The following is a 23,294-nucleotide window of genomic DNA, read 5'->3' on the forward strand; positions in this document are numbered from 1 at the left end:
TTTCAGTGCCACGTCTTTCAGTGCCACGATATTTCAGTGCCACGTATTTCAGTGCCACGATATTTCAGTGCCACGTCTTTCAGTGCCACGTCTTTGAAATATCGTGGCACTTAAATACGTGGCACTGAAATACGTGGCACTGAAATATCGTGGCATTTAGGTGACATACGTGGCACTTAAATACGTGGCACTTAAATACGTGGCACTTAAATACGTGGCCACTGAAATATCGTGGCATTTACGTGAAATACGTGGCACTTATATACGTGGCACTTATATACGTGGCACTTATATACGTGGCCACTGAAATATCGTGGCACTTATATACGTATATACGTATATAAACGTATTTCAGTGCCACGTATTTCAGGTTAGGGTTAGGAGTAGGGTTTTTTGGTTTTTTTCTTGTTTTCTTGTGTTTTTCTATAAAAACGCATGCATCTAAAAAACGCATGTGTTTTACCGCGTTTACATGCGTTTATATGCAGATAAAAACGAAAGTGTGAAACCAGCCTTACCCTTGGGAAAATAAAAACATGGGGGCTAAAATATAATTTTCGTGGAAAAAAATATATTTTTTATTTTCGCGGCTCTGCGTTATAAACTGTAGTGAAGCACTTGGGGGTTCAAAGTTCTCACAACACATCTAGATAAGTTCCGTGGGGGGTCTAGTTTCCAATATGGGGTCACTTGTGGGGGGTTTCTACTCTTTAGGTACATCAGGGGCTCTGCAAATGCAACATGACACCTGCAGACCAATCCATCTAAGTCTGCATTTCAAACGGCGCTCCTTCCCTTCCGAGCTCTGCCGTGCGCACAAACAGTGGTTCCCCCCATATATGGGGTATCAGTGTACTCAGGACAAATTGGACAACAACTTTTGTTGTCCAATTTCTCCTGTTACCCTTGAGAAAATAAAAACGTGGGGGCTAAAATATAATTTTCGTGGAAAAAAAATTATTTTTTATTTTCACGGCTCTGCGTGATAAACTGTAGTGAAACACTTGTTGGTTCAAAGTTCTCACAACACATCTAGATAAGTTCCGTGGGGGGTCTAGTTTCCAATATGGGGTCACTTGTGGGGGGTTTCTACTGTTTAGGTGCATCAGGGGCTCTGCAAATGCAACATGACACCTGCAGACCAATCCATCTAAGTCTGCATTTCAAACGGCGCTCCTTCCCTTCCGAGCTCTGCCGTGTGCCCAAACAGTGGTTCCCCTCAATGTATGGGGTATCAGCGTACTCAGGACAAATTGGACAATAACTTTTGTGGTCCAATTTCTCCTGTTACCCTTGGGGAAAAAAAATTGTGGGCTAAAACATCATTTTGTGGAAAGAAAAAATGATTTTTTAATTTTCACAGTGCTACATTCTAAACTTTAGTGAAACAACTGGGGGTTAAAAGTGCTCACCACACATCTAGATAAGTTCCTTAGGGGGTCTTCTTTCCAAAATGGTGTCACTTGTGGGGGTTTCCACTGTTTAGGCACGTCAGGGGCTCTCCAAACACGACATGGGTTCCGATCTCAATTCCAGCCAATTTTGCATTGAAAAGTCAAATGGCGCTCCTTCCGTTCCGAGCTCTGCCATGCGCCCAAACAGTGGTTTATCCCCATATATGAAGTATCAGCGTACTCAGGACAAATTGCACAACAACTTTGGGGGTCTAATTTATCCTGCTACCCTTGGGAAAATAAAAAATTTGGGGCAAAAAGATCATTTTTTGTGAAAATTAATATTAATTTTTTTTACGGCTCTACATTATAAACTTCTGTGAAGCACTTGGAGGTTCAAAGTGCTCACCACACATCTAGATTAGTTCCTTAGAAGGTCTACTTTCCAAAATGGTGTCACTTGTGGGGGTTTCCACTGTTTAGGCACGTCAGGGGCTCTCCAAACACGACATGGGTTCCGATCTCAATTCCAGCCAATTTTGCATTGAAAAGTCAAATGGCGCTCCTTCCCTTCCAAGCTCTGCCATGCGCCCAAACAGTAGTTTATCCCCATATATGAAGTATCAGCGTACTCAGGACAAATTGCACAACAACTTTTGGGGTCCAATTTATCCTGCTACCCTTGGAAAAATAAAAAATTTGGGGCAAAAAGATCATTTTTTGTGAAAATTAATATTAATTTTTTTTTACGGCTCTACATTATAAACTTCTGTGAAGCACTTGGAGGTTCAAAGTGCTCACCACACATCTAAATTAGTTCCTTAGAGGGTCTACTTTCCAAAATGGTGTCACTTGTGGGGGTTTCCACTGTTTAGGCACATCAGGGGCTCTCCAAACACGACATGGGTTCCGATCTCAATTCCAGCCAATTTTGCATTGAAAAGTCAAATGGCGCTCCTTCCCTTCCGAGCTCTGCCATGCGCCCAAACAGTGGTTTATCCCCATATATGAAGTATCAGCGTACTCAGGACAAATTGCACAACAACTTTTGGGGTCCAATTTATCCTGCTACCCTTGGGAAAATAAAAAATTTGGGGCAAAAAGATCATTTTTTGTGAAAATTAATATTATTTTTTTTTTACGGCTTTACATTATAAACTTCTGTGAAGCACTTGGAGGTTCAAAGTGCTCACCACACATCTAGATAAGTTCCTTAGGTGGTCTTCTTTCCAAAATGGTGTCACTTGTGGGGGTTTCCACTGTTTAGGCACGTCATGGGCTCTCCAAACACGACATGGGTTCCGATCACAATTCCAGCCAATTTTGCATTGAAAAGTCAAATGGCGCTCCTTCCCTTCCGAGCTCTGCCATGTGCCCAATCAATGGTTTACCCCAACATGTGGGGTATCGGCGTACTCAGAACAAATTGTACAACAACTTTTTCTATTCACCACGACAGCACCCACTGAGAGAGGGGATCCGCCCCTAGGAACAGGAAACCTACAGAGAGATAAAAGGGGCGGCCCCCCCTCGCTCCTCAGTTGGTTTCCTGTTCCCGGGTGGAACACCTCAGAGAGAAACTCTGCGGACTTAAGGAAGAGGAAAAGCTTGCCTGGATTGCCGCCTGTTCGTCTCTGTTGAGCGGCAGGGGCTCCAGAGTAAGTCTCAGAGAAGGGGGATGTCCTGTTGGCTTCCCCCTATCCTGATAACATCAGCATGGATACCGAGTTAATAACAGTCTCCCTGATGGGAAACTGTTATATCGCTCCACCGCGTGTACGAACCCTTCAGCTATGCCTGGTAAGAGGTTTTGTTTTCTTTGCTTACCCCTCGATGATGCGGTGGGATGTGGCGGTGTGCAGTGCGGCAGCGGCAGCCTCGGTAAGCGGCGGCTTCAGCCGCATGGATAAGAGGGAGTGTGCGCATGCGCAGTCTGGTAGCGTCCCGGAAGTGGATTGTAGGACTTCCGGGGACGCAAGGTCAGCCTGGGTTCGGCTGTAGGTACCAGTATGGTTACCAGTGATTGAGGTGCGACAGCATCTGTGGCTGGAGGAGGAGACTGCGGGCCGCACACCAGGGCTAATCGCTGAACTCCCTAAACGGTCAGTTACAAAAAAAAAAAAAAAAAGGTGTGTTTTTTCTCAGCATGAGGCAAGCAGGGCTATATAAGGCAGTTTTAAGGCACTACAAGTTGCGCAACATGTCGTCCCAGGAGGATATCGAGCGCCCACTGGAGGATTTAATCCTGCCTAGTGGTGATGCGAAAAAGAAAAGCAGTGGACACTCGAAAATGAGTGACTCCACTGAGAAATCTGTGAAAAAATCTGGCCGCTCTTCGCCAAAAGCAAATCGTACCCGGCAGACGGTATTTAAACCTTATTCCTGGGTGAAGGATTAAGTGGGTTTATGATGGCTAATAGTAGTTTCTCCCGCTTCTGTTTTATAGGGTAAGCGGACGGAGAAAACTAGACACAAGCAGTGTGCGATGTGTAAAGAGCCCTTGCCAGACTCATACATTAAAAGATTATGTCAAAGCTGCATAGATTATACCTTGCAGCAGGAGAGTTCGGTTAGGATGAACGAAATTCGTCTCATTATAAGAGAAGAACTTCAATCTTTGGGAGGTAGTCCAGCTAGGAGTATGGAGAAAAAAACCAGGAGAACACCTTCACCTGCAGTGGAAACATCAGCTGAAAGTGGGGAAGTTAATTCAGACATTTCTCAGAGATCAGGTTCCTCGGATGATGAGGACTTTGTCTGTTTCCCTACGGACAATGTAAATAATCTGATTAAATCAGTGAGAGGTACTATGGGGGTGTCAGAGTCTAAGGAACCTCAAACCCCTCAGGACATTATGTTCGCTGGTCTTTCACAAAGAAAGGGCCAAGTATTTCCGGTAAATCAGGCCATCAAGGACCTTGTTAAACGGGAATGGAGTAAAGGACAAAAAGGGTTTGTACCTGTCTCATGTAAAAGACGGTATCCCTTTGACGATGAGGACTTGACCGCTTGGTCTAAAGTTCCTAAAGTGGATGCAGCGGTGGCATCCACCTCCCGCCGTTCCTCCCTACCAGTGGAAGATGCGGGTTCCTTATCGGATCCTATGGACAGAAAATCTGACACGCTCCTTAAAAAATCATGGGAGGCCTGTGCTACTGCCTTTAAACCTGCAATTGCAGCCACATCCACTAGCAGGTCTATGCTGGTGTGGTTAGACCAGCTAGACCAGAACATCAAGGCGGGGGTATCCAGGGAAAAACTGCACGCCGCTATTCCTTTAATTAAAGGGGCGGCTGCATTTATATCCGATGCCTCTATAGACTCGCTCCGTCTGGCGGCCAGAACAGCTAGTCTCACCAATACGGCTCGTCGGGCCTTATGGTTAAAGAACTGGAAAGGAGATGCCCAGTCCAGGTCCAAGTTGTGTGCCATACCCTGTCAGGGTGAGTACCTCTTTGGAACCGTATTAGATGAGATACTCAAGAAGGCGGGTGAGAGGAAAAAGGGGTTCCCTAATCCCTTTATTCCTTCTTACAGAAGGGCGTTCAGGAAGCCACCATTCGGGAAGAAGGGAGGCTTTAAAGATCGATGGAACACTAATAAAGAATTTAAACAAAAAGGGAACTTGTTCAATAAACGCCCCTTTAAGCCAGCAGATAAATTCCATTGACCCCATTTTGCCAGTGGGAGCTAGACTTCTACACTTTGTGAAACAATGGAAGGAAATAACGGTCAATCCATGGGCCATCAATTTAGTGTCTTCAGGCCTTGTGTTAGACCTCATTCAAACACCTCCAGATTCCTTCCTTCTCACATCATTAAAATCTAGACCTCAGCAGGAGGCCCTTGAAACAGAAATTAAAACATTAATATCCAAACGAGTATTAATAAAGGTTCCATCATCCCAGATAGGAAAAGGCTTCTACTCCCCCCTGTTTCTGATTACTAAGCCCGACGGCTCTTTCAGAACCATAATCAATTTGAGAAAGCTGAATTCCTTTATAAAACACAGGTCATTTAAGATGGAATCTATTCGTTCAGCTATTAAAAATCTATTTCCAAATTGTTACATGGTAGTATTGGATCTCAAAGATGCTTATTACCATCTCCCCATACACCAATTACACCAGCAATTTCTTCGGGTAGCAGTGGTTGTAGATGGGGAGGTCTGTCATCTACAGTACCGGGCAATGCCATTTGGTTTATCCATGGCTCCGAGGGTTTTTACCAAATTATTGTCAGAGGTAATGTCTTTCCTACGAGTAAGGGACACACTGGTAATCCCGTATTTAGATGACCTGTTGATTGTAGGTAAAAATTCTCTACAGTGTGAGGAAAGGTTAGAGGAAGGATTATTTTCTTTGCAAAAACTGGGCTGGATTATAAACTGGGAAAAATCCAAACTCCAGCCAGTGACATGTCAGAAATTTCTGGGGCTCCTATTGGACTCAGTTGACCAGATATGTAGACTTCCTGATGAGAAGAAGACCACTATAATTAATAAAGTGAGTTCAGCCATTAGTAAGCGCAGTATGTCATTGAGAAATGCCATGTCTTTATTAGGTTCCCTAACCTCTTGTATTCCTGCGGTCCAATGGGCGCAATACCACACTAGACAGCTTCAGAAATTTATATTGCAAAGTGAAGGAGACCTGGATAAAACAGTTGTTTTAACGCCAGAGGTGTTACACTCCCTTGCATGGTGGTTAGATTGGAGCAATCTGTCTAGGGGAGTTTTGTGGGTAATCACTTCATGCACTAATATTACCACGGATGCTAGTCCTGATGGCTGGGGGGCACATTTTCAGGATCAGGTAGTCCAGGGTCTCTGGTCTGGTGCTGAGCTTGAGAATTCCTCTAACGTAAAAGAGTTGAAAGCTGTATTTTATTCCCTGCTCCACTTTCTCCCTCAGCTGAAAGGCTCTCACGCAAGGGTCTTCTCCGACAACACTACCGCAGTGGCTTATCTCAACCATCAAGGAGGTACACGGTCGGAAAATCTTATGGGGATTGCTTCAGACATCATGGAGCTAGCCAAAGGTCACCTACTATCCTTGTCGGCAGTTCATATCAGAGGCATAGACCACTTTCGTGCAGACTTCCTCAGCCGCCACACTCTGCACCAGGGGGAATGGATGCTCAACAGGGAAGTTTTCAAATTAATAACAGCCAAATGGGGTGTACCCCAGATAGACTTGTTCTCCACACGAGCAAATCGTCAGGTCAAGACGTTCGCCTCTCTATGCAGAGAGGACCATCCGGACATATTCGATGCCCTCCATATAACGTGGGCATTCGATCTAGCCTATGCGTTTCCCCCATGGAATCTACTGCCGGTGGTAATAAGAAAAATAAGGGAAGAAGGGGCAAGAGTTCTGCTGATAGCCCCATTCTGGCCCAAGAGGCCATGGTTTTCATGGCTCAGAGCGATGTCAGTTTCAGACCCCTGGATTCTGCCTCAGTCCAAGGACCTTCTATCTCAGGGGCCGTTCCTACACCCTCAAGTAAAAGGAATGAACTTGACTGCCTGGAATTTGAGAGGCAGTTACTAGAGCTTAGAGGTTTTTCTAGAGGACTAATAAATACCCTAATGAAAAGCAGAAAGCCTTCCACCACCAAAATCTATGTTAGAGTTTGGAAGAAGTTTCTTGAATTTCATACCGCACAAATCTCTTCGGAGATTCCTATATTTCCAATACTGGAATTTTTACAGAGGGGTCTGGAATTGGGGCTCTCGGTTAGCACGTTAAAAGTCTAAATTTCGGCTCTAGGAGCTCTCTTTAATTCTGACATTGCGGGCAATAGATGGGTATCTAGGTTTATTTCTGCATGCGAAAGATCAAAACCTATTAAAATACCGCAGATTCCTCAGTGGGATCTGACGTTAGTCCTGGACGCATTGACACAAAGTCCTTTTGAGCCTCTTCAGACAGCCTCATTAAAGCATATCTCATTAAAGACGATATTGTTAGTGGCATTAGTATCTGCCAGAAGGGTGAGTGATCTCCATGCCTTATCTGTAGATCCTCCATTCCTATCAGTGACTTCTGACAGAATAGTGTTAAAGACAGATCCATGTTATCTCCCTAAGGTGGCCACTAATTTTCATAGGTCTCAGGAAATCTTGTTACCTACCTTTTATGAGAGCCACTCAACTCCAGAAGAAGCTAGGCTTCACACCCTAGATGTTAAAAGAGCTGTTCTAACTTATATAGATAGAACTAGGGACTGGAGGGAGAGTAGGGCTCTCTTTGTGTCTTTCCAGGGGAAAAACAAGGGATCCAGAATCACAAAGAACACACTGTCGCGCTGGATCCGGGATGCTGTAGTCTTGGCGTACAGATCTAAAGGAAGAGATCCTCCTCTGCATATCGGAGCACACTCCACTAGAGCCTTATCGACCTCCTGGGCAGAGAGAGCGAACGTGCCAATACACCTTATATGTAAGGCTGCAACTTGGTCTTCGCCTAATACCTTCTATAAACATTATAGGTTAGACCTTTCTGCTGCTTCTGATCTAACCTTTGGGGTTTCGGTTCTCGGCTCAGTTAACCCACCCAATCTATAATCTCTGTAAATCTCTCAGTGGGTGCTGTCGTGGTGAATAGAAAATACCGAATTACTCACCGGTAATGCTCTTTTATAGAGCCCACGACAGCACCCATTCGATTCCCTCCCTTTTCTTTATGTAGTACACGTGGTGTCTTAATAGGGAGTTGTATATAATACAGTATAATGACATGAAGTTGTAAATATGTATATATGTCTAAACCTGTTAAACTAAAAAACCTGGCGGCGGTTCCTCCTATTCTCTGTAAAACAACTGAGGAGCGAGGGGGGGCCGCCCCTTTTATCTCTCTGTAGGTTTCCTGTTCCTAGGGGCGGATCCCCTCTCTCAGTGGGTGCTGTCGTGGGCTCTATAAAAGAGCATTACCGGTGAGTAATTCGGTATTTTTGGTCCAATTTCTCCTGTTACCCTTGGTAAAGTAAAACAAATTGGATCTGAAGTAAAAATTTTGTGAAAAAAAAGTTGAATGTTCAATTTTTTTTAAACATTCCAAAAATTCCTGTGAAGCACCTGAAGGGTTAATAAACTTTTTGAATGTGGTTTTGAGTACCTTGAGGGGTGCAGTTTTTAGAATGGTGTCACTTTTGGGCATTTTCTGTCATATAGACCCCTCAAAGTCACTTCAAGTGTGAGGTGGTCCATAAAAAAAATGGTTTTGCAAATTTTGTTGCAAAAATGAGAAATCGCTGGTCAACTTTTAACCCTTATAACTCCCTAACAAAAAAAAATTATGTTTCCAAAATTGTGCTGATGTAAAGCAGACATGTGGGAAATGTTGTTTATTAACTATATTATGTGATATAACTCTCTAATTTAAGGGCATAAAAAAGAAAAATTTGAAAATTGCTAAATTTTCATAATTTTCGACAAATTTCTGTTTTTTTCACAAATAAATGCAAGTCATATCGAAGAAGTTTTACCACTATCATAAAGTACAATATGTCACGAGAAAACAATCTCAGAATCACCAGGATCCGTTGAAGCGTTTCAGAGTTATGACCTCATAAAGTGACAGTGGTCAGAATTGTAAAAATTGGCCGTGTCACTTAGGTGAAAACAGGCTTTGGGGTGAAGGGGTTAAAATACAAAGGAAATGTGTCATCTTTAACTTTAGGCCTTTTAGACATCATTTAATCTTTAACTTACTTAACTGTTCACAATAACAGCAAAAAATATCTTGTACAATTGGGACAATTTTCAGTTTAGCACTTAGCAGCACATCTGCACTTTTATTATTTCCCTTTTTGCACAGTAACATTGCATACACTAGTCCCATATTTTCATTTTTCTTTTTTACATTTTTTTTAGGTTTTGTATTAAAAACTGGGATTAGGGAAATTAGGGAGGGGAAGGGTTAACAGTGGTCAGAGGAAGGGATCAATAAAATTAGAGAACCCTAATAACAGTCTCTAACAAACAAATACTGATTTGCAATTTGAAGAATGTTGTATGTAGATGTCATACTTAAATGTATACAATTCCAAGGAAAGAGGCACAAAATGGCAATTTTAAACCTTAAATTTGCTGTTCCAGATCTTCCATTTCTTAGAATATTTGTAAACACTGCTATTGTTAGCCGCAAATCTCCATTCCAGAGCGCTATGTTGGTGAATTTTGTCCAAAATATCTGAGAATTTGGGTGTTTTGGGTTTTATCCACCAGAATGCCAATGTATTTTTGACAGCTAGGAGGATCTGTATGATGACATATCTAACCGAGGGGTCAAATTGCTCCATGTCAAGAGAAAGAAGCGCCCTTTGAGGGGTGATCACAAAGTTGTCAGAAAAGGATTTAATATGGCGCGATACCTGGAACCAGAGATTTTTTATTATTGGACAGCCCCAAAATAAGTGAAGGAGATTACCCTGTTGGTTTCATCTGACCAGAGCACCTTCTTCCACATGTTTGGTGTGTCTCCCAGGTGGCTCGTTGCAAACTTTAAGCTACTCTTTTTATGGATATCTTTGAGAAATGGCTTTCTTATTGCCACTCTTCTATAAAGGCCAGATTTGTGCGGTGTACGACTGATTGTTGTCCTATGGACAGACTGTCCCACCTCAGATGTAGATCTCTGCAGTTCATCCAGAGTGATCATGGGCCTCTTGGCTGCATCTCTGATTAGTCTTCTCCTTGTTTGAGATGAAAGTTAGAGGGACGGTCGGGTCTTGGTAGATTTGCAGTGGTATGATACTCCTTCCATTTCAATAAGATCGCTTGCACAGTGCTCCTTGGGAAGTGTTGGAAATCATTTTGTATCCAAATCCGGATTTAAACTTCTCCACAACAGTATCACGGACCTGCCTGTTGTGTTCCTTGGTCTTCATGATGCTCTCTGTGCTTCAAACAGAACCCTGAGACTATCACAGAGCAGGTGCATTTATACAGAGACTTGATTACACACAGGTGGATTACATTTATCATCATTAGGCATTTAGGACAACATTGGATCATTCAGAGACTACAATGAACTTCTGGAGTGAGTTTGCTGCACTGAAAGTAAAGGGGCCGAATAATATTGCACGCCCCACTTTTCAGTTTTTGAATTTCCACAGAAATTTAAAATAACCAATAAATTTCGTTCAACTTCACAACTGTGTTCCACTTGTTGTTGATTCTTCACCAAAAATGTACATTTGGTATCTTTGTTTGAAGCATGATATGTGGGAAAAGGTTGAAAAGTTCCAGGGGGCCAAATACGTTCGCAAGGCACTGTACCTATATAGGTTACTTCGGCTCCAAATGTTTTTATTGTTTAGGTTGCACAGCAGTGAAGAAAGGATTTCAAGATTCAAGGCTTTACCGGTCAGGAGTTTTTGTATACTGTTCTTTAGCATAGTAAAAAGGACCAGTTCAGAAGAGGGTAAGTTGTATTTAGGTTTTATCTCACTGAATGTAAGGAATTTAATCCCATTGTGAATATTTCCAATTCTCCTAATGCCAGATTTGTTCCATGATTCGGTCAGAGGGAGGTTAATTATTAAACCTAATAAGTGTAGAGGAAATTTCATAACTTCTTCAATTTTATTAAAGTCTTTGTTAGGTGAGTAATCGTCTGAAAGGCTATCTGACTCATCTGTAGACGGGTTAGCTTTATTCTCTTGGTCACTAAGACCCTTTCTTTTATACGATTTACAGGTGTCCATTTCCTCTGTAGGTATCTCAGATGGCGTCAGTGGTTTGGTGTCTCCTTTAGTGTCACTTTTGAAAGAAAGTGAGCTGGGATTTGTTTTAGTTGTTGTTTTTTTTGGGGCCAACCCCTCCTTTTATTGTCTTATTTTATGTCGGGATATATGATTGTTTTGGATAGGAAGGTTTTGATTCATCTTTTAGTGGAGACCTAGATTTAATAGGTTTGGGAAGTCCTCATATGATTTTGGGAGAGCTCCCAGGGAGGTCTGTCTGTTTTTTTTTAGATTTGTTTTTGAACTTCCCTTCAGCTGGCTCCATTTTAAGTCCACTGCCCCCAACAAGCCATCAACCAGTAATTTTCACGAGAGCTGTATATGATAGTACAGTTCAGAGTATATATGTAGAATTTTTAACCTGCAATATAGAATAATACAAGCGAGATTTCAATATACTTGCAATAGAATTAAGGTTGACAAATAGACAAGTGGGTACACTATGACCATACAGTATTGGTAAAGGTGATAGGCAAGTAGGTCAGGTGAGTGATCCCTTTAAGTAGATAGAGAGGTTGCGATGATGTAGATGGCTGTTTCCCAATAAGGAGATCTGTTGTGTGAAGATAGACAACCAATCTTCTCATTGATACAGGCTTATATGTCTTATTTATAAGGGTCTCAGGTGTAAGAGAGTCGAACTCTGGTGTAGTACAATGCCAGGTAGACTTTACTCCTCAAGCCATGTGGTGCCACAGGATAAGATTTATAAGGAATATGCCTTTAAGTAGACTGCAAGGTTAAGGCAATATAGACAAAGTAGAATATCTGCTCTGGTTTATTTATATTAGGACTCGCAGAGTTAGTTATATCTCGGGTCTTTAACCTCGGCGCTCAATACAGTACTGTTGCCTCCGGTATATAGGCTAAATTGCTTCAGTGATTATCTGACTGTCATCCCAAACAGGGTGTTGTGTGAATCTTATAGGAGGAAATGCAGGCCTATTGGTTTTTAGGCGTATCCTCCCTGTCAGCACCGAGTCGCTCTTTATTCTGTTATGCTTGGGGCCTTCCCTACGCCGTCCCTTGGTTAGTCCTGCTGGGAGGGTTCCCTTGTACTTTAGGGTCTGCCGCTGCCGGATTCTTTGCACCGCTCCTTGATGGGTTGCGGTGGGCAACATTGGATCAGTCACTGACCACAGGGCTCCTCACAAGAGGCTCACCGGCAGACTCTGCAGTCTCTTCTGTGTCGTGCTGCAGCTAGAAGCGAGGAACGCGGAGAGCTGCTGTCACGTCTGAGCCTGGGTCTGTTGCAAGATGGCGCCAGGACGCGGCCGGATCTATTTTCTGCACCTCGCGGTAAGCACAGCCCGGGGCGTTGCAGGCCTGCCGCGGTTATCGAGTGAGATGCCTGTTGTGCCTCACCTTAAGAGGTTGCTGTGGGTCCCTTGATGCTGGGGAAGTCCGTCTTGTGTGTCCTCTGTGTGGGTAACGCTGGCACTATGTCGCAGAAGTGCTCAACAAAGATTAAATGATGATAGAGAGGATCCCTCCGCCTCTCCTGCACCGCTGTTGTCCTCGGATTTTAAAACGCTGTGTCTTCTGATTTCTTTGTCCAAAAACCCCCATTTTGGTATCAAAATGGTCCAGGCACGATAAGAAACTGTTTTGGATCAGGAAGGGTCAGTTAGATAATATTCTTGTAGGCTTTGTGAGTCGCTTTTACGATGTCAGGGTGGGAGCTCAGACCTTCTGCCTCCTACATAGCCAGAGCTCAAGCCACCCCACCATATCTTCATTTTTCTTAAGTGTTTATCCACACTGTAACACTAAACAGCTCACAGTTAATATTCACACACATTAATAGATTGCTCATAGAGGAAACACTTTCTTCACCACTCCCCCCTCTATATGTATAATGTGTCCTTGTTCATGTTTATCTCCATAAATTTTAGGCCAAGCACCCATTATACATTCCCTTGCCATTCTATTTACTGACGGCACATTATAAGTGATGACTAAAATGCTCGGGTGCTCGTTGCTCGGGTTGAGTAAATTGGAATACTCGGATACTCGACCGGAGCAACGAGCCCAATGTAAGTCTATAGGAGGCCCAAGTATTTTTACTGCTATTCCCCCCCCAGGGGTCCTTTTAAGGTCTAAAAACATCTGAAAATGATGAAAACACTGCTCAGATGACACAGGAACATCATGGGGATCGCCCCTGGAAGAATTCCTGACTCCTTGTTCACAGCTTTAAACAATTTTTTCTGAGATTCATGCCATTTTTACTGGTGCCACAAAAAACACACTAAAACGAAACCAAAACGGATTTTGCTGGGAAATATGTCAAGGTACATCCTTTGCAGGTTAATGACTTGCCTGTAAGGCCAAATAATGAACCCCAGACTAGTGTTGAGCGATACCGTCCGATACTTGAAAGTATCGGTATCGGAAAGTATCGGCCGATACCGGCAAAGTATCGGATCCAATCCGATACCGATACCCGATACCAATACAAGTCAATGGGACTCAAGTATCGGACGGTATTCCTGATGGTTCCCAGGGTCTGAAGGAGAGGAAACTCTCCTTCAGGCCCTGGGAACCATATAAATGTGTAAAAGAAAGAATTAAAATAAAAAATATCGCTATACTTTACCTCTCCGACGCAGCCGGGACCTCAGCGCAGGAACCGGCAGCGTTGTTTGTTTAAAATTCCCGCTTTTACATGGTTACGCGAACTCCCGGCTTGTGATTGGTCAGGGCGCCCATGTTGCCGGGCCGCGGACCAATCACAGCAAGCCGTGACGAAAATACGTCACGGCTTGCTGTGATTGGTCCGCGTCCCGGCAACATGGCCGCCATTAACCAATCACAAGCCGTGACGTCACGGGAGGCAGGACAAGCGCGCATTTTAAAAAGCGTCCAGGCTTATGATTGGTCACGGCGCCATGTTGCCGGGACGCGGACCAATCACAGCAAGCCGTGACGAAAATACGTCACGGCTTGCTGTGATTGGTCCGCGGCCCGGCAACATGGCCGCCATTAACCAATCACAAGCCGTGACGAAAATACGTCACGGCTTGCTGTGATTGGTCCGCGTCCCGGCAACATGGCCGCCATTAACCAATCACAAGCCGTGACGTCACGGGAGGCAGGACAAGCGCGCATTTTAAAAAGCGTCCAGGCTTATGATTGGTCACGGCGCCATGTTGCCGGGACGCGGACCAATCACAGCAAGCCGTGACGAAAATACGTCACGGCTTGCTGTGATTGGTCCGCGGCCCGGCAACATGGCCGCCATTAACCAATCACAAGCCGTGACGTCACGGGAGGCAGGACAAGCGCGCATTTTAAAATTGCGCGCGTGTCTAGCCTCCCGGCTTGTGATTGGTTGATCGCGGCGCAACCAATCATAAGCCGGGACGTCACTGGAGGCTGGACACGCGCGCTTTTTCAAAAGCGCGCAAGTCCAGCCTCCCGTGACGTCACGGCTTGTGATTGGTTAATGGCGGCCATGTTGCCGGGACGCGGACCAATCACAGCAAGCCGTGACGTATTTTCGTCACGGCTTGCTGTGATTGGTCCGCGGCCCGGCAACATGGGCGCCCTGACCAATCACAAGCCGGGAGTTCGCGTAACCATGTAAAAGCGGGAATTTTAAACAAACAACGCTGCCGGTTCCTGCGCTGAGGTCCCGGCTGCGTCGGACAGGTGAGTATAGCGATATTTTTTATTTTAATTCTCTCTTTTACACATTTTAACAATGTTAAAATGTGTAAAAGAGAGAATTAAAATAAAATGTTGTTCCGATACCCGATACCCGATACCACAAGAGTATCGGAATCCCGGTATCGGAATTCCGATACAGCAAGTATCGGCCGATACCCGATACTTGCAGCATCGGAATGCTCAACACTACCCCAGACCAAAAATTTCCTCCCCCACTTGGGCTTAGTTCAGACGCAGCGTTTTTGAAGTGTTTTTCAACTTTAACATTGCTTACAACCACTACAAATACATTCACTAGAAAATGTCATTGTAACATGTAACAACCCTAGCTGGCCATGTGGTGTGTGACACATAAGCAGACCCATCTTGTTTCATTTATGAAGGAGGGACTCTTAGGCTGTGTGCACACATTTAGGAATTTTCACATTTTTTTCGCTATAAAAATGCGATAAAACCATGAAAAAAACGCATACATTAAGCATCCTATTATTAGAATTCATTCCGCATTTTTTGTGCACATGCTGCGCTTTTTTCCGCTGTGGAATCACATTCCGGAAAAAAATGCAGCATGTTCATTCCTTGTGCGGAATCGTGGGGATTCCGCACACATAGGAATGCATTGATCCGCTTACTTTCCGCATGTGGCTATGCCCACCATGTGGGAAGTAAGCAGATCATGTGCGGTTGGTACCCAGGGAGGAGGACAGGAGACTCTCCTCCAGGCCCTGGGTACCATATAATTGTTAAAAAAAATAATGAAAATAAAAATTGGTGATATTCTCACCTTCCAGCATCCCCCGGCATGCTTCCCGCTCCTCGCGATGCTCTGGTCCCAGTAATGCATTGCGAAAATGACCTGTGATGATGTACGGTCTCGCGAGACCGCTAAGTCATCTGGGGTCATGGCACAAAGCATTACTGAGACCAGAGAATCGCAAGGAGTGGGAAAGGCTGTCGGGGACGCCAGAAGGTGAGAATATCATGATTTTTTTTTTTATTATTATTTTTAACATTAGATCTTTTTACTATTGATGCTGCATAGGCAGTATCAATAGTAAAAAGTTGGTCACACTTGTCAAACACTATGTTTGACAAGTGTGACCAACCTGTCAATCAGTTTTCCAAGCGATGCTACAGATCGCTTGGAAAACGCTAGCATTCTGCAAGCTAATTACGCTTGCAAAACGCTAGTGTTTAGCGGGAAAACGCATGCCAATTCCGCATGCAATATACCCGCGGCAGGAGTTGCAGAATTGCTGCGGAAATTTCAGCGGCATTTCTGCAACGTGTGCACTTAGCCTTAAAGTCACAGAGCCTGTTTTTACTGGTGCATCAGGCAGCATTAGTCTTCTTAAAGGGCCATTATTAAACAGTGGGTCTCTTAAACTGTTGTAGCCTACGCTGTGAGTGGATGGGCTGCCAAGAATTACAACGCACCACAATACCCGTCATAAGATGTCCAGGAGGGCCTCCTGAAAAAATGTTGCATTGAATGCAAGGCCTGCCCTGCTATCAAATTATATGCACCCCATTATGCCTTTGAACCCACATACTGGATGGGCCCATGCAAATTCACTTCACAATATTCATTTTGCTCTCCCATACTCCTTTTTTTAACACATTGACAGCAAGGCCAGCCTTGCTGCATAGTCATATGCACTCCATTACGCCTTGGAACCCGGGGTGGATTAAGGGTATCCAGGGCCCCGAGCTGTTTAGACACTGTGGGCCCCCCGGTCATGTGACCGGGTCATGTGACGTTTTCTTAAAATCACCATTTCTACATGTCTGACAGCCATTCCATTCCAGGGTCAGTTCAATTCCAACCAAAGTACACCTCATGCTACTTAATGTGATTCGGATTAGGTGATCAGCTGAACCAAGTCTTATTTAATGAGGGAAAGTATAAAAAACACTGTTGTGGTCTTCACAATCCTCTTGCAATAGGACAAGCTGGATGACCAAACAAGTGCTAGAAATAGTCCAAAATTAATTTGAATTAAAAAATCATTTTTAACCATGTCAAAGGAGTTGAAAAGAAGAAGTCTTGAGTGAGAAAAAGAATGGGTCGATTCTGGCTTTACTAGTAGACAGAATGTAGTCCATTACAAGAAGGTCAAGCAGCAGACATTGGGGACAACAGAGCTACAGACCGGCAGAGGGTGAAAGCGACTCTCCACTGATCGGGATGACCGTCATCTTATTCGAATGTCACTCAGCAACCCCAGGATGACATCAAGTGACCTACAAAAGGAATGGCAAATGGCAGTTGGGGTGAAGTGTACGGCAAGAACAGTTCATAGCAGACTCCTAGAGGCAGACCTCAAGTCATGTAAAGCTAGAAAAAAGCCTTTCATCAATCAGAAGCAAAGGAGAGCCAGGCTGAAGTTTGCCAAAGACCCTAAGGATTGGACCATAGAGGACTGGAGTAAGGTAATCTTCTCTGATGCATCTAATTTTCAGCTTTGCCCAACGCCTGGTTGTCTAATGGTTAGACGGAGACCTGGAGAGGCATACAAGCCACAGCGTTTTGCACCCACTGTGACATATGGTGGAGGATTGGTAATGATCTGGGGATGCTTCAGCAAGGCAGGAATTGGGCAGGTTAATCTTTGCGAAGGAAGTATGAATCAAGCCACATACAAGGTTATCCTTGAAAACCACTTGCTTCCTTCTGCTCAGGCAATGCTCCCTAAGGGTACCGTCACACAGTGCCATTTTCATCGCTACGACGGCACGATTCGTGACGTTCTAGCGATATCGTTACGATATCGTTGTGTCTGACACGCTACTGCGATCAGACATCACGCTGAGAATCGTACGTCGTAGCAGATCGTTTGGAACTTTCTTTCGTCGCTTGATCACCCGCTGACATCGCTGGATCATTGTGTGTGACACCGAATCAGCGATGTGTTCGCTTGTATCCAGGGTAAACATCGGGTAACTAAGCGCAGGGCCGCGCTTAGTAACCCGATGTTTACCCTGGTTACCAGCGTAAACGTAAAAAAAACAAACAGTACATACTTACATTCCGGTGTCTGTCCTCCGGCGTCTCAGCTTCTCTTCACTGTGAGCGCCTGCCGGCCGGAAAGCGAGCACAGCGGTGACGTCACCGCTCTGCTTTCCGGCTATGGTGCTTACACAGTGCAGAGAAGCAGAACGCCGGGGGACAGACACCGGAATGTGAGTATGTACTGTTTGTTTTTTTTACGTTTACGCTGGTAATCAGGGTAAACATCGGGTTACTAAGCGCGGCCCTGCGCTTAGTTACCCGATGTTTACCCTGGTTACCCGGGGACTTCGGCATCGCTCCAGCGCCGTGATTGCAAAGTGTGACCGCAGTCTACGACGCTGGAGCGATAATCATACGACGCTGCGACGTCACAGATCGTGCCGTCGTAGAGATGAAAATGGCACTGTGTGACGGTACCCTTACTCTGGGGGCTGGTTTTTCCAGCAGGACAATGCCCCATGCCATACAGCTAGGTCAATCAATGTGTGGAAGAAGGAGCACCACATCAAGACCCTGTCATGACCAGCCCAATCTCCAGACCTGAGCCCCATTAAAAACCTCTGAAATGTAATCAAGAGAAAGATGGATACTCACAAGCCATCAAACAAAGAAGATCTGCTGAAATTTTTGTTCCAGGAGTGGTATAAGGTCACCCAAAAGCAGTGGGAAAGACTGGTGGAAAGCATTCCAAGACGCATGAAAACTGTGATTAAAAATCATGGTTATTCCACCAAATATTCATTTCTGAACTCTTCCTGAGTTAAAATATTAGTATTGTCGTTTCTACTTGAATAAGAATTTGTTTTCTTTGCATTATTTCAGGTCTGAAAGCACTGTTTCTTTTGTATTATTTTGTCAATTTCTCATTTGCTGAAAATAAGTACAACATTTTTAGCTTGAAATTTCGGAGACATGTTGTCAGTACTTTATAAAATAAAACAGTGTACATTTTACTCAAACATTACCTATAAAGAGAAAAATCAGAGAAACTGAAAATTTTGCAGTGGTATCTTAATTTTTGCCAGAGCTGCATATATAAAATTTAAAACCTAGGTGCGTCTTGTGGTCCAGTGTGTCTTATAATCCAAAAAATATGGTAATTTCTGACCATGGTGTTTTTGAAAACAAAAAAGCTTTTATAAAAGCCTCAAACTTATGTGTATGAATCAGACATGAGATCTGACATGAGAGAAGATTACAGTGCGGGGAAGACTGGAAACCTTCATATAGACGGCTGGTGGTGATGGAGTCAGTGATGGACTCTGGACAAATATGTTTCTAGAGCCGTAGTAGAAGATGATGTCATCGTCATCATGAAGTAGTTATTTCTCCTGTCACGTGTAATAAATATATCTCCTGCAGTATTGTTAATGCCGATTCCAGCGTCTGTAAGTGAGACGAGAATTAGCGTTATGGAAGATGAGTCTATGAGAAACGTATTCAGCTGCCGACTCCGAGGAACAAACTATTGGTTGTCTGTGGCCTAAACTTTATAGGTTTTATTAGTAGATGTCAGAGAAAAAACAATGTTGTAAATTAATAAAAATATACCATATTTTTCGTACTATAACATACACCGGACCATAAGACGCACCCCAAATTTACAGAAGGAAAATAGGGAAATAAAAATGTATCAAATGGTGGTCCGTCATACAGTCTGAATTCAGCTTACCGTGAGAAATCAGTAGCGCTGGTGGAGGGTGGTCACAGGGGGTGTTCGGTGGTTCGGCAGTGATATGACTCCTATCGCAGACTGATGCTGTAGGTTCTGTGGTTCTCGTGGTGCGGTGGCTCATCCAACATTTTCTGAAAGCCCGGAGCACCCGCACATCCATTGCTGTGAAGCAGTGGCCTCTGGGAAATCCCATCCCAGGCTGATGCGGCAGGTTCATCGATGCTAAGGGTTGCAGGGGCTACCCTGTCATTTTGTGAAAGCCCTCGAGCCCCGCACACCCCCACTGCTGCGATGCGGTGGCCTCCGGTAAAATGGCCTCTGGGAAAATGCCGCTGCAAATAGAGATCTCGGCTCCAAGACCTCATCTCCCGAGATCTCAATGTGTGCATGTGCCAACCCAGTGGACATTTTACCAGGGGCTACCGCATGGCAGCAGTGTGGATGTGCAGTGCTCCGGGCTTTCCAAAAATGTTGGCGGGCCCCACACCACTGCACGCCGCCGAATACTGCCGCACCAGCCTAGGAAGGGAGTGGCATCTCCCTGCAGTGTCGGACCACCATAGAATCACCTGACTCCTACTGCCGTCACACTAATTGTAAGTATATTCTGACTAGAAGGCGCACCCCCATTTTCCACCAAAAATTTTTTGGGGAAAAAGTGCATTCTGTAGTCCGAAAAATACAGTAATTGCTGCTTGGGTCCCCGTGAGACTCTGTATCTTCTGGTCTGTCCCAACGAACTTGTGATTCCTACAGCAAATTAATTGCCGAAGCAGTGAGTAACATAGCCAGTGATTGGTTGCATGGAGGAGATGTCTTACTCAGTAACTCAGCTTATGTTCCAGTCCATACAAGACTAGAGAATGCAACATCTACAGGTTCTGTCTTCTGAAATGTTTCCCTTATTATCTCCAGTAATTTTATTATTAGAATTCTTTGTAATGATTCATCGTCTTCCTATTCAGGTCCCTACAATATCCGATCCTTTCAGGAGACATCTTCTATATTAAGATAATTTTTCTTAACTACCCATCAAGAATGGATATGAAGAGGGACAAGATGGCAGAGAGGATATTACACCTCACCCTAGAGATCCTCTTCCGTCTTACTGGAGAGGTGAGAGATTTTGATAGCGTCACATTACATAATTCTTATTTATGGCAATAAAACTGTTGGACAGAACTCAAGAGGTGAGGGATCTGGAAATGTCTGTAGTGACATTTATTAATGTGTCTCTCCTTAATCAGGATTACACAGTAGTGAAAAAAAATTCTAATGAGCGCTGTCGGGTCCCTGTGTCTGAGGGATGGGGAAGACCCCTGAGCCCAATCACAAAGCCTCCACCTCACCCACTGATACATGAGGACATCAATGACCAAAAAATCCTAGCACTCACCTACAAGATGATTGAGCTGCTGACTGGAGAGGTGACGCTGCTGGTAATGCTGGGACATTATACAGTAAAACTATGAAGGGATCGGAGTGATGACGGTATCATTGTATGTGTCAGATTCCTATAAGGTGTCAGGATGTCGCTGTCTATTTCTCCATGGAGGAGTGGGAGTATTTAGAAGGACACAAAGATCTGTACAAGGACGTCTTGATGGAGGTTCCTCAGCCCCTCACATCACCAGGTAATAGGATTAAATACACACAGCCTATAATTATCTATATTATCTGTATGTAAGGAATGAATTCAGTCCCTGTATGTGTTTCCTCCAGATCTATCCAGTAAGAGGACAACACCCGAGAGATGTCCCCGTCCTCTTCTTCCACAGGACTGTAAACAAAAAGATCCCAGTGTCTCTCAGAATCATCAGGTAGATGGAGAGAAGGTGTCATGAGATCTCCCCTATGATGTGTAGACGGTGGTGAAGGTCTTGTGCTCAGTCTTGTTTTATCCACCAGTATTACATGTTTCATACTGGTTTCATGAGAATGGTGGAGATGGCAGGATTAGAGCTGATCATAGATGTGACTTTCTCCATCTGTCTGTGACTTTTACAATATTTATTTCAGGGTGAAGATCTGACCCATATTAATACTACAGAGACATATGTGAGGGGTGATGACCAGTGTAAAGAGGAGACTCCTACATATGAATACCCAGGTGAGTAGCGACCACTAACTACAGAAAAGTCACAGATTCTTCTCAGTCACCGGCTGTGGCTGCTTTATCAATGGTGTAGTTCGGACGTGGCACAATCATGTGATCCCCATTTTGCGGGTAGAGCATAACATTCTCCTCCATCTGAAAATGTTTAAATGGCTTTGTGAAATTGTGAAAACCCTTTTGTATAGCGCTTACAACCTGCAAGTGTAAGGCGGCCAGGGTGGTAGTCGTGGCAACGAGCTGTAGTGTTTCCACACCCTGGCGCCCCACAGATGAAATACAGAGTTCTTTCTGTTGTGTGTGTGTGTGTGTGTGATGTGTGCAGCAGAGTACTCATTTCAGTTCCCTCGGTTTCTTTCACTCCAGCTTCAGGATTCCAGGTTCCATAAAACACTGCAGCGTCACAGTCCTTTTCAAACAATTCAACTTTACTGATAACATGGGCACCCATCACTTTTGCAGCACATTTCACACAAAGCATCATATCTTGCACTTTCCCTTCCTGCTGGGCAGACTCCATTTCCTCTATAACCTCTTCTTCTCTCCCAGCAATCCATGCCATTTCTGTGGACAATCCGTGTCCCTTCTGTACTTCCTGCATCACCAGCTCCCTGTCAGCCCCTTGTCCGATTCCATCTTGCAAAGGTGCCAGGAGTTCCATCTTACTGACTCCCGCCCCAGCTGTAGACCCCAGAACCGCCCTGACGTGATCCTATTGAGCTGATGCCCGACTGTACTATTCTCCAGCCTGGGGCCCCTTATTGCCATCCGCAGCTTTACACCCATGACCTGTAGCTGTCTCATACACTGCATGCACCCTGCCCTTGGCAAGGCTGCCCGGGTGTCTGTCTCTAATCAGGAAGTATCCTGATTATACTTCCCTGCTCCTTGCTGTACCTCTCCTTTAGTTAACCCCTGTGCTGGCTACCTCCTGCTCTATTCTATGATATCATCTATCACTACTGTTCCCCCTCTATTCTAGCCCCACAACAGTTCTAGCCTATCCTATATCCTATTCTAGCCCCAATCCTATAAACAGTACCCATTGAGATCATTCACATTATGGTATATAAACATTACATCACATTGCAATATATGAACAGTAATACACAGTGAGGTGCCACATGTGAACGTGCGAACAGAGTCCAGGAGAGAGAAGGCACACGAGGGTCCCTGCCACCTTCTTACACAGGATCCACCTACCCCCAGGAATTAGAACACGCTGACCGTTTCCTGCCCAGGTCTGTAGACTTCAAATCCAAATAACAACGTACGTAGAATGTGCTGACAAGATATTATTATGGGCCTGTAAGAGAAAGCGGAGGGTAATGATGCTGTTGGCTTCCTAGAACCCTGATACCTTATGAATCTACCTTCTCTCCCTTCTGTGCTGCTGAATGTGCTCATATGGTCCCTACGAGACCTGGTCCAGTCTTTCTGGACAAACTTCGCTTTTATGATCAACAGCATTAAATGTGCAGTGAGGCCAAGTGTGAATTTCTGTACAATAACAGAGTTTCCCTTTCTCCTGACTTTTCAGTTTGTAAAAACTAACTAATTTCAAGGAGGATTGTGATAAACTAAATAAAAAGCATTACACCTGTGCCATGATATATCTCTAAGCTGTGCGTGGCTGATGGCTGTAATATACATTTATTCACGCCTGCAGGAGATGTG

The 23,294-nt window shown here is 44.3% G+C and overlaps 1 protein-coding gene across 1 annotated transcript in view; it reads left to right on the plus strand.

The window, feature by feature from the left end:
• Positions 1-23,294, plus strand: part of LOC143768242 (uncharacterized) — a 688,323-nt gene that overhangs the window by 657,753 nt on the left and 7,276 nt on the right. The window contains exons 2-6 of the mRNA XM_077256935.1: positions 20,470-20,620; positions 20,752-20,931; positions 21,015-21,138; positions 21,227-21,324; positions 21,524-21,614. Coding sequence (XP_077113050.1) covers positions 20,543-20,620; positions 20,752-20,931; positions 21,015-21,138; positions 21,227-21,324; positions 21,524-21,614 — 571 coding nt within the window. The 5' untranslated portion in view covers positions 20,470-20,542. The remainder of the gene's footprint in view (positions 1-20,469; positions 20,621-20,751; positions 20,932-21,014; positions 21,139-21,226; positions 21,325-21,523; positions 21,615-23,294) is intronic.

The sequence above is a fragment of the Ranitomeya variabilis genome, chromosome 4, assembly GCF_051348905.1.
Source record: "Ranitomeya variabilis isolate aRanVar5 chromosome 4, aRanVar5.hap1, whole genome shotgun sequence".
Lineage (NCBI taxonomy): Eukaryota > Metazoa > Chordata > Amphibia > Anura > Dendrobatidae > Ranitomeya > Ranitomeya variabilis.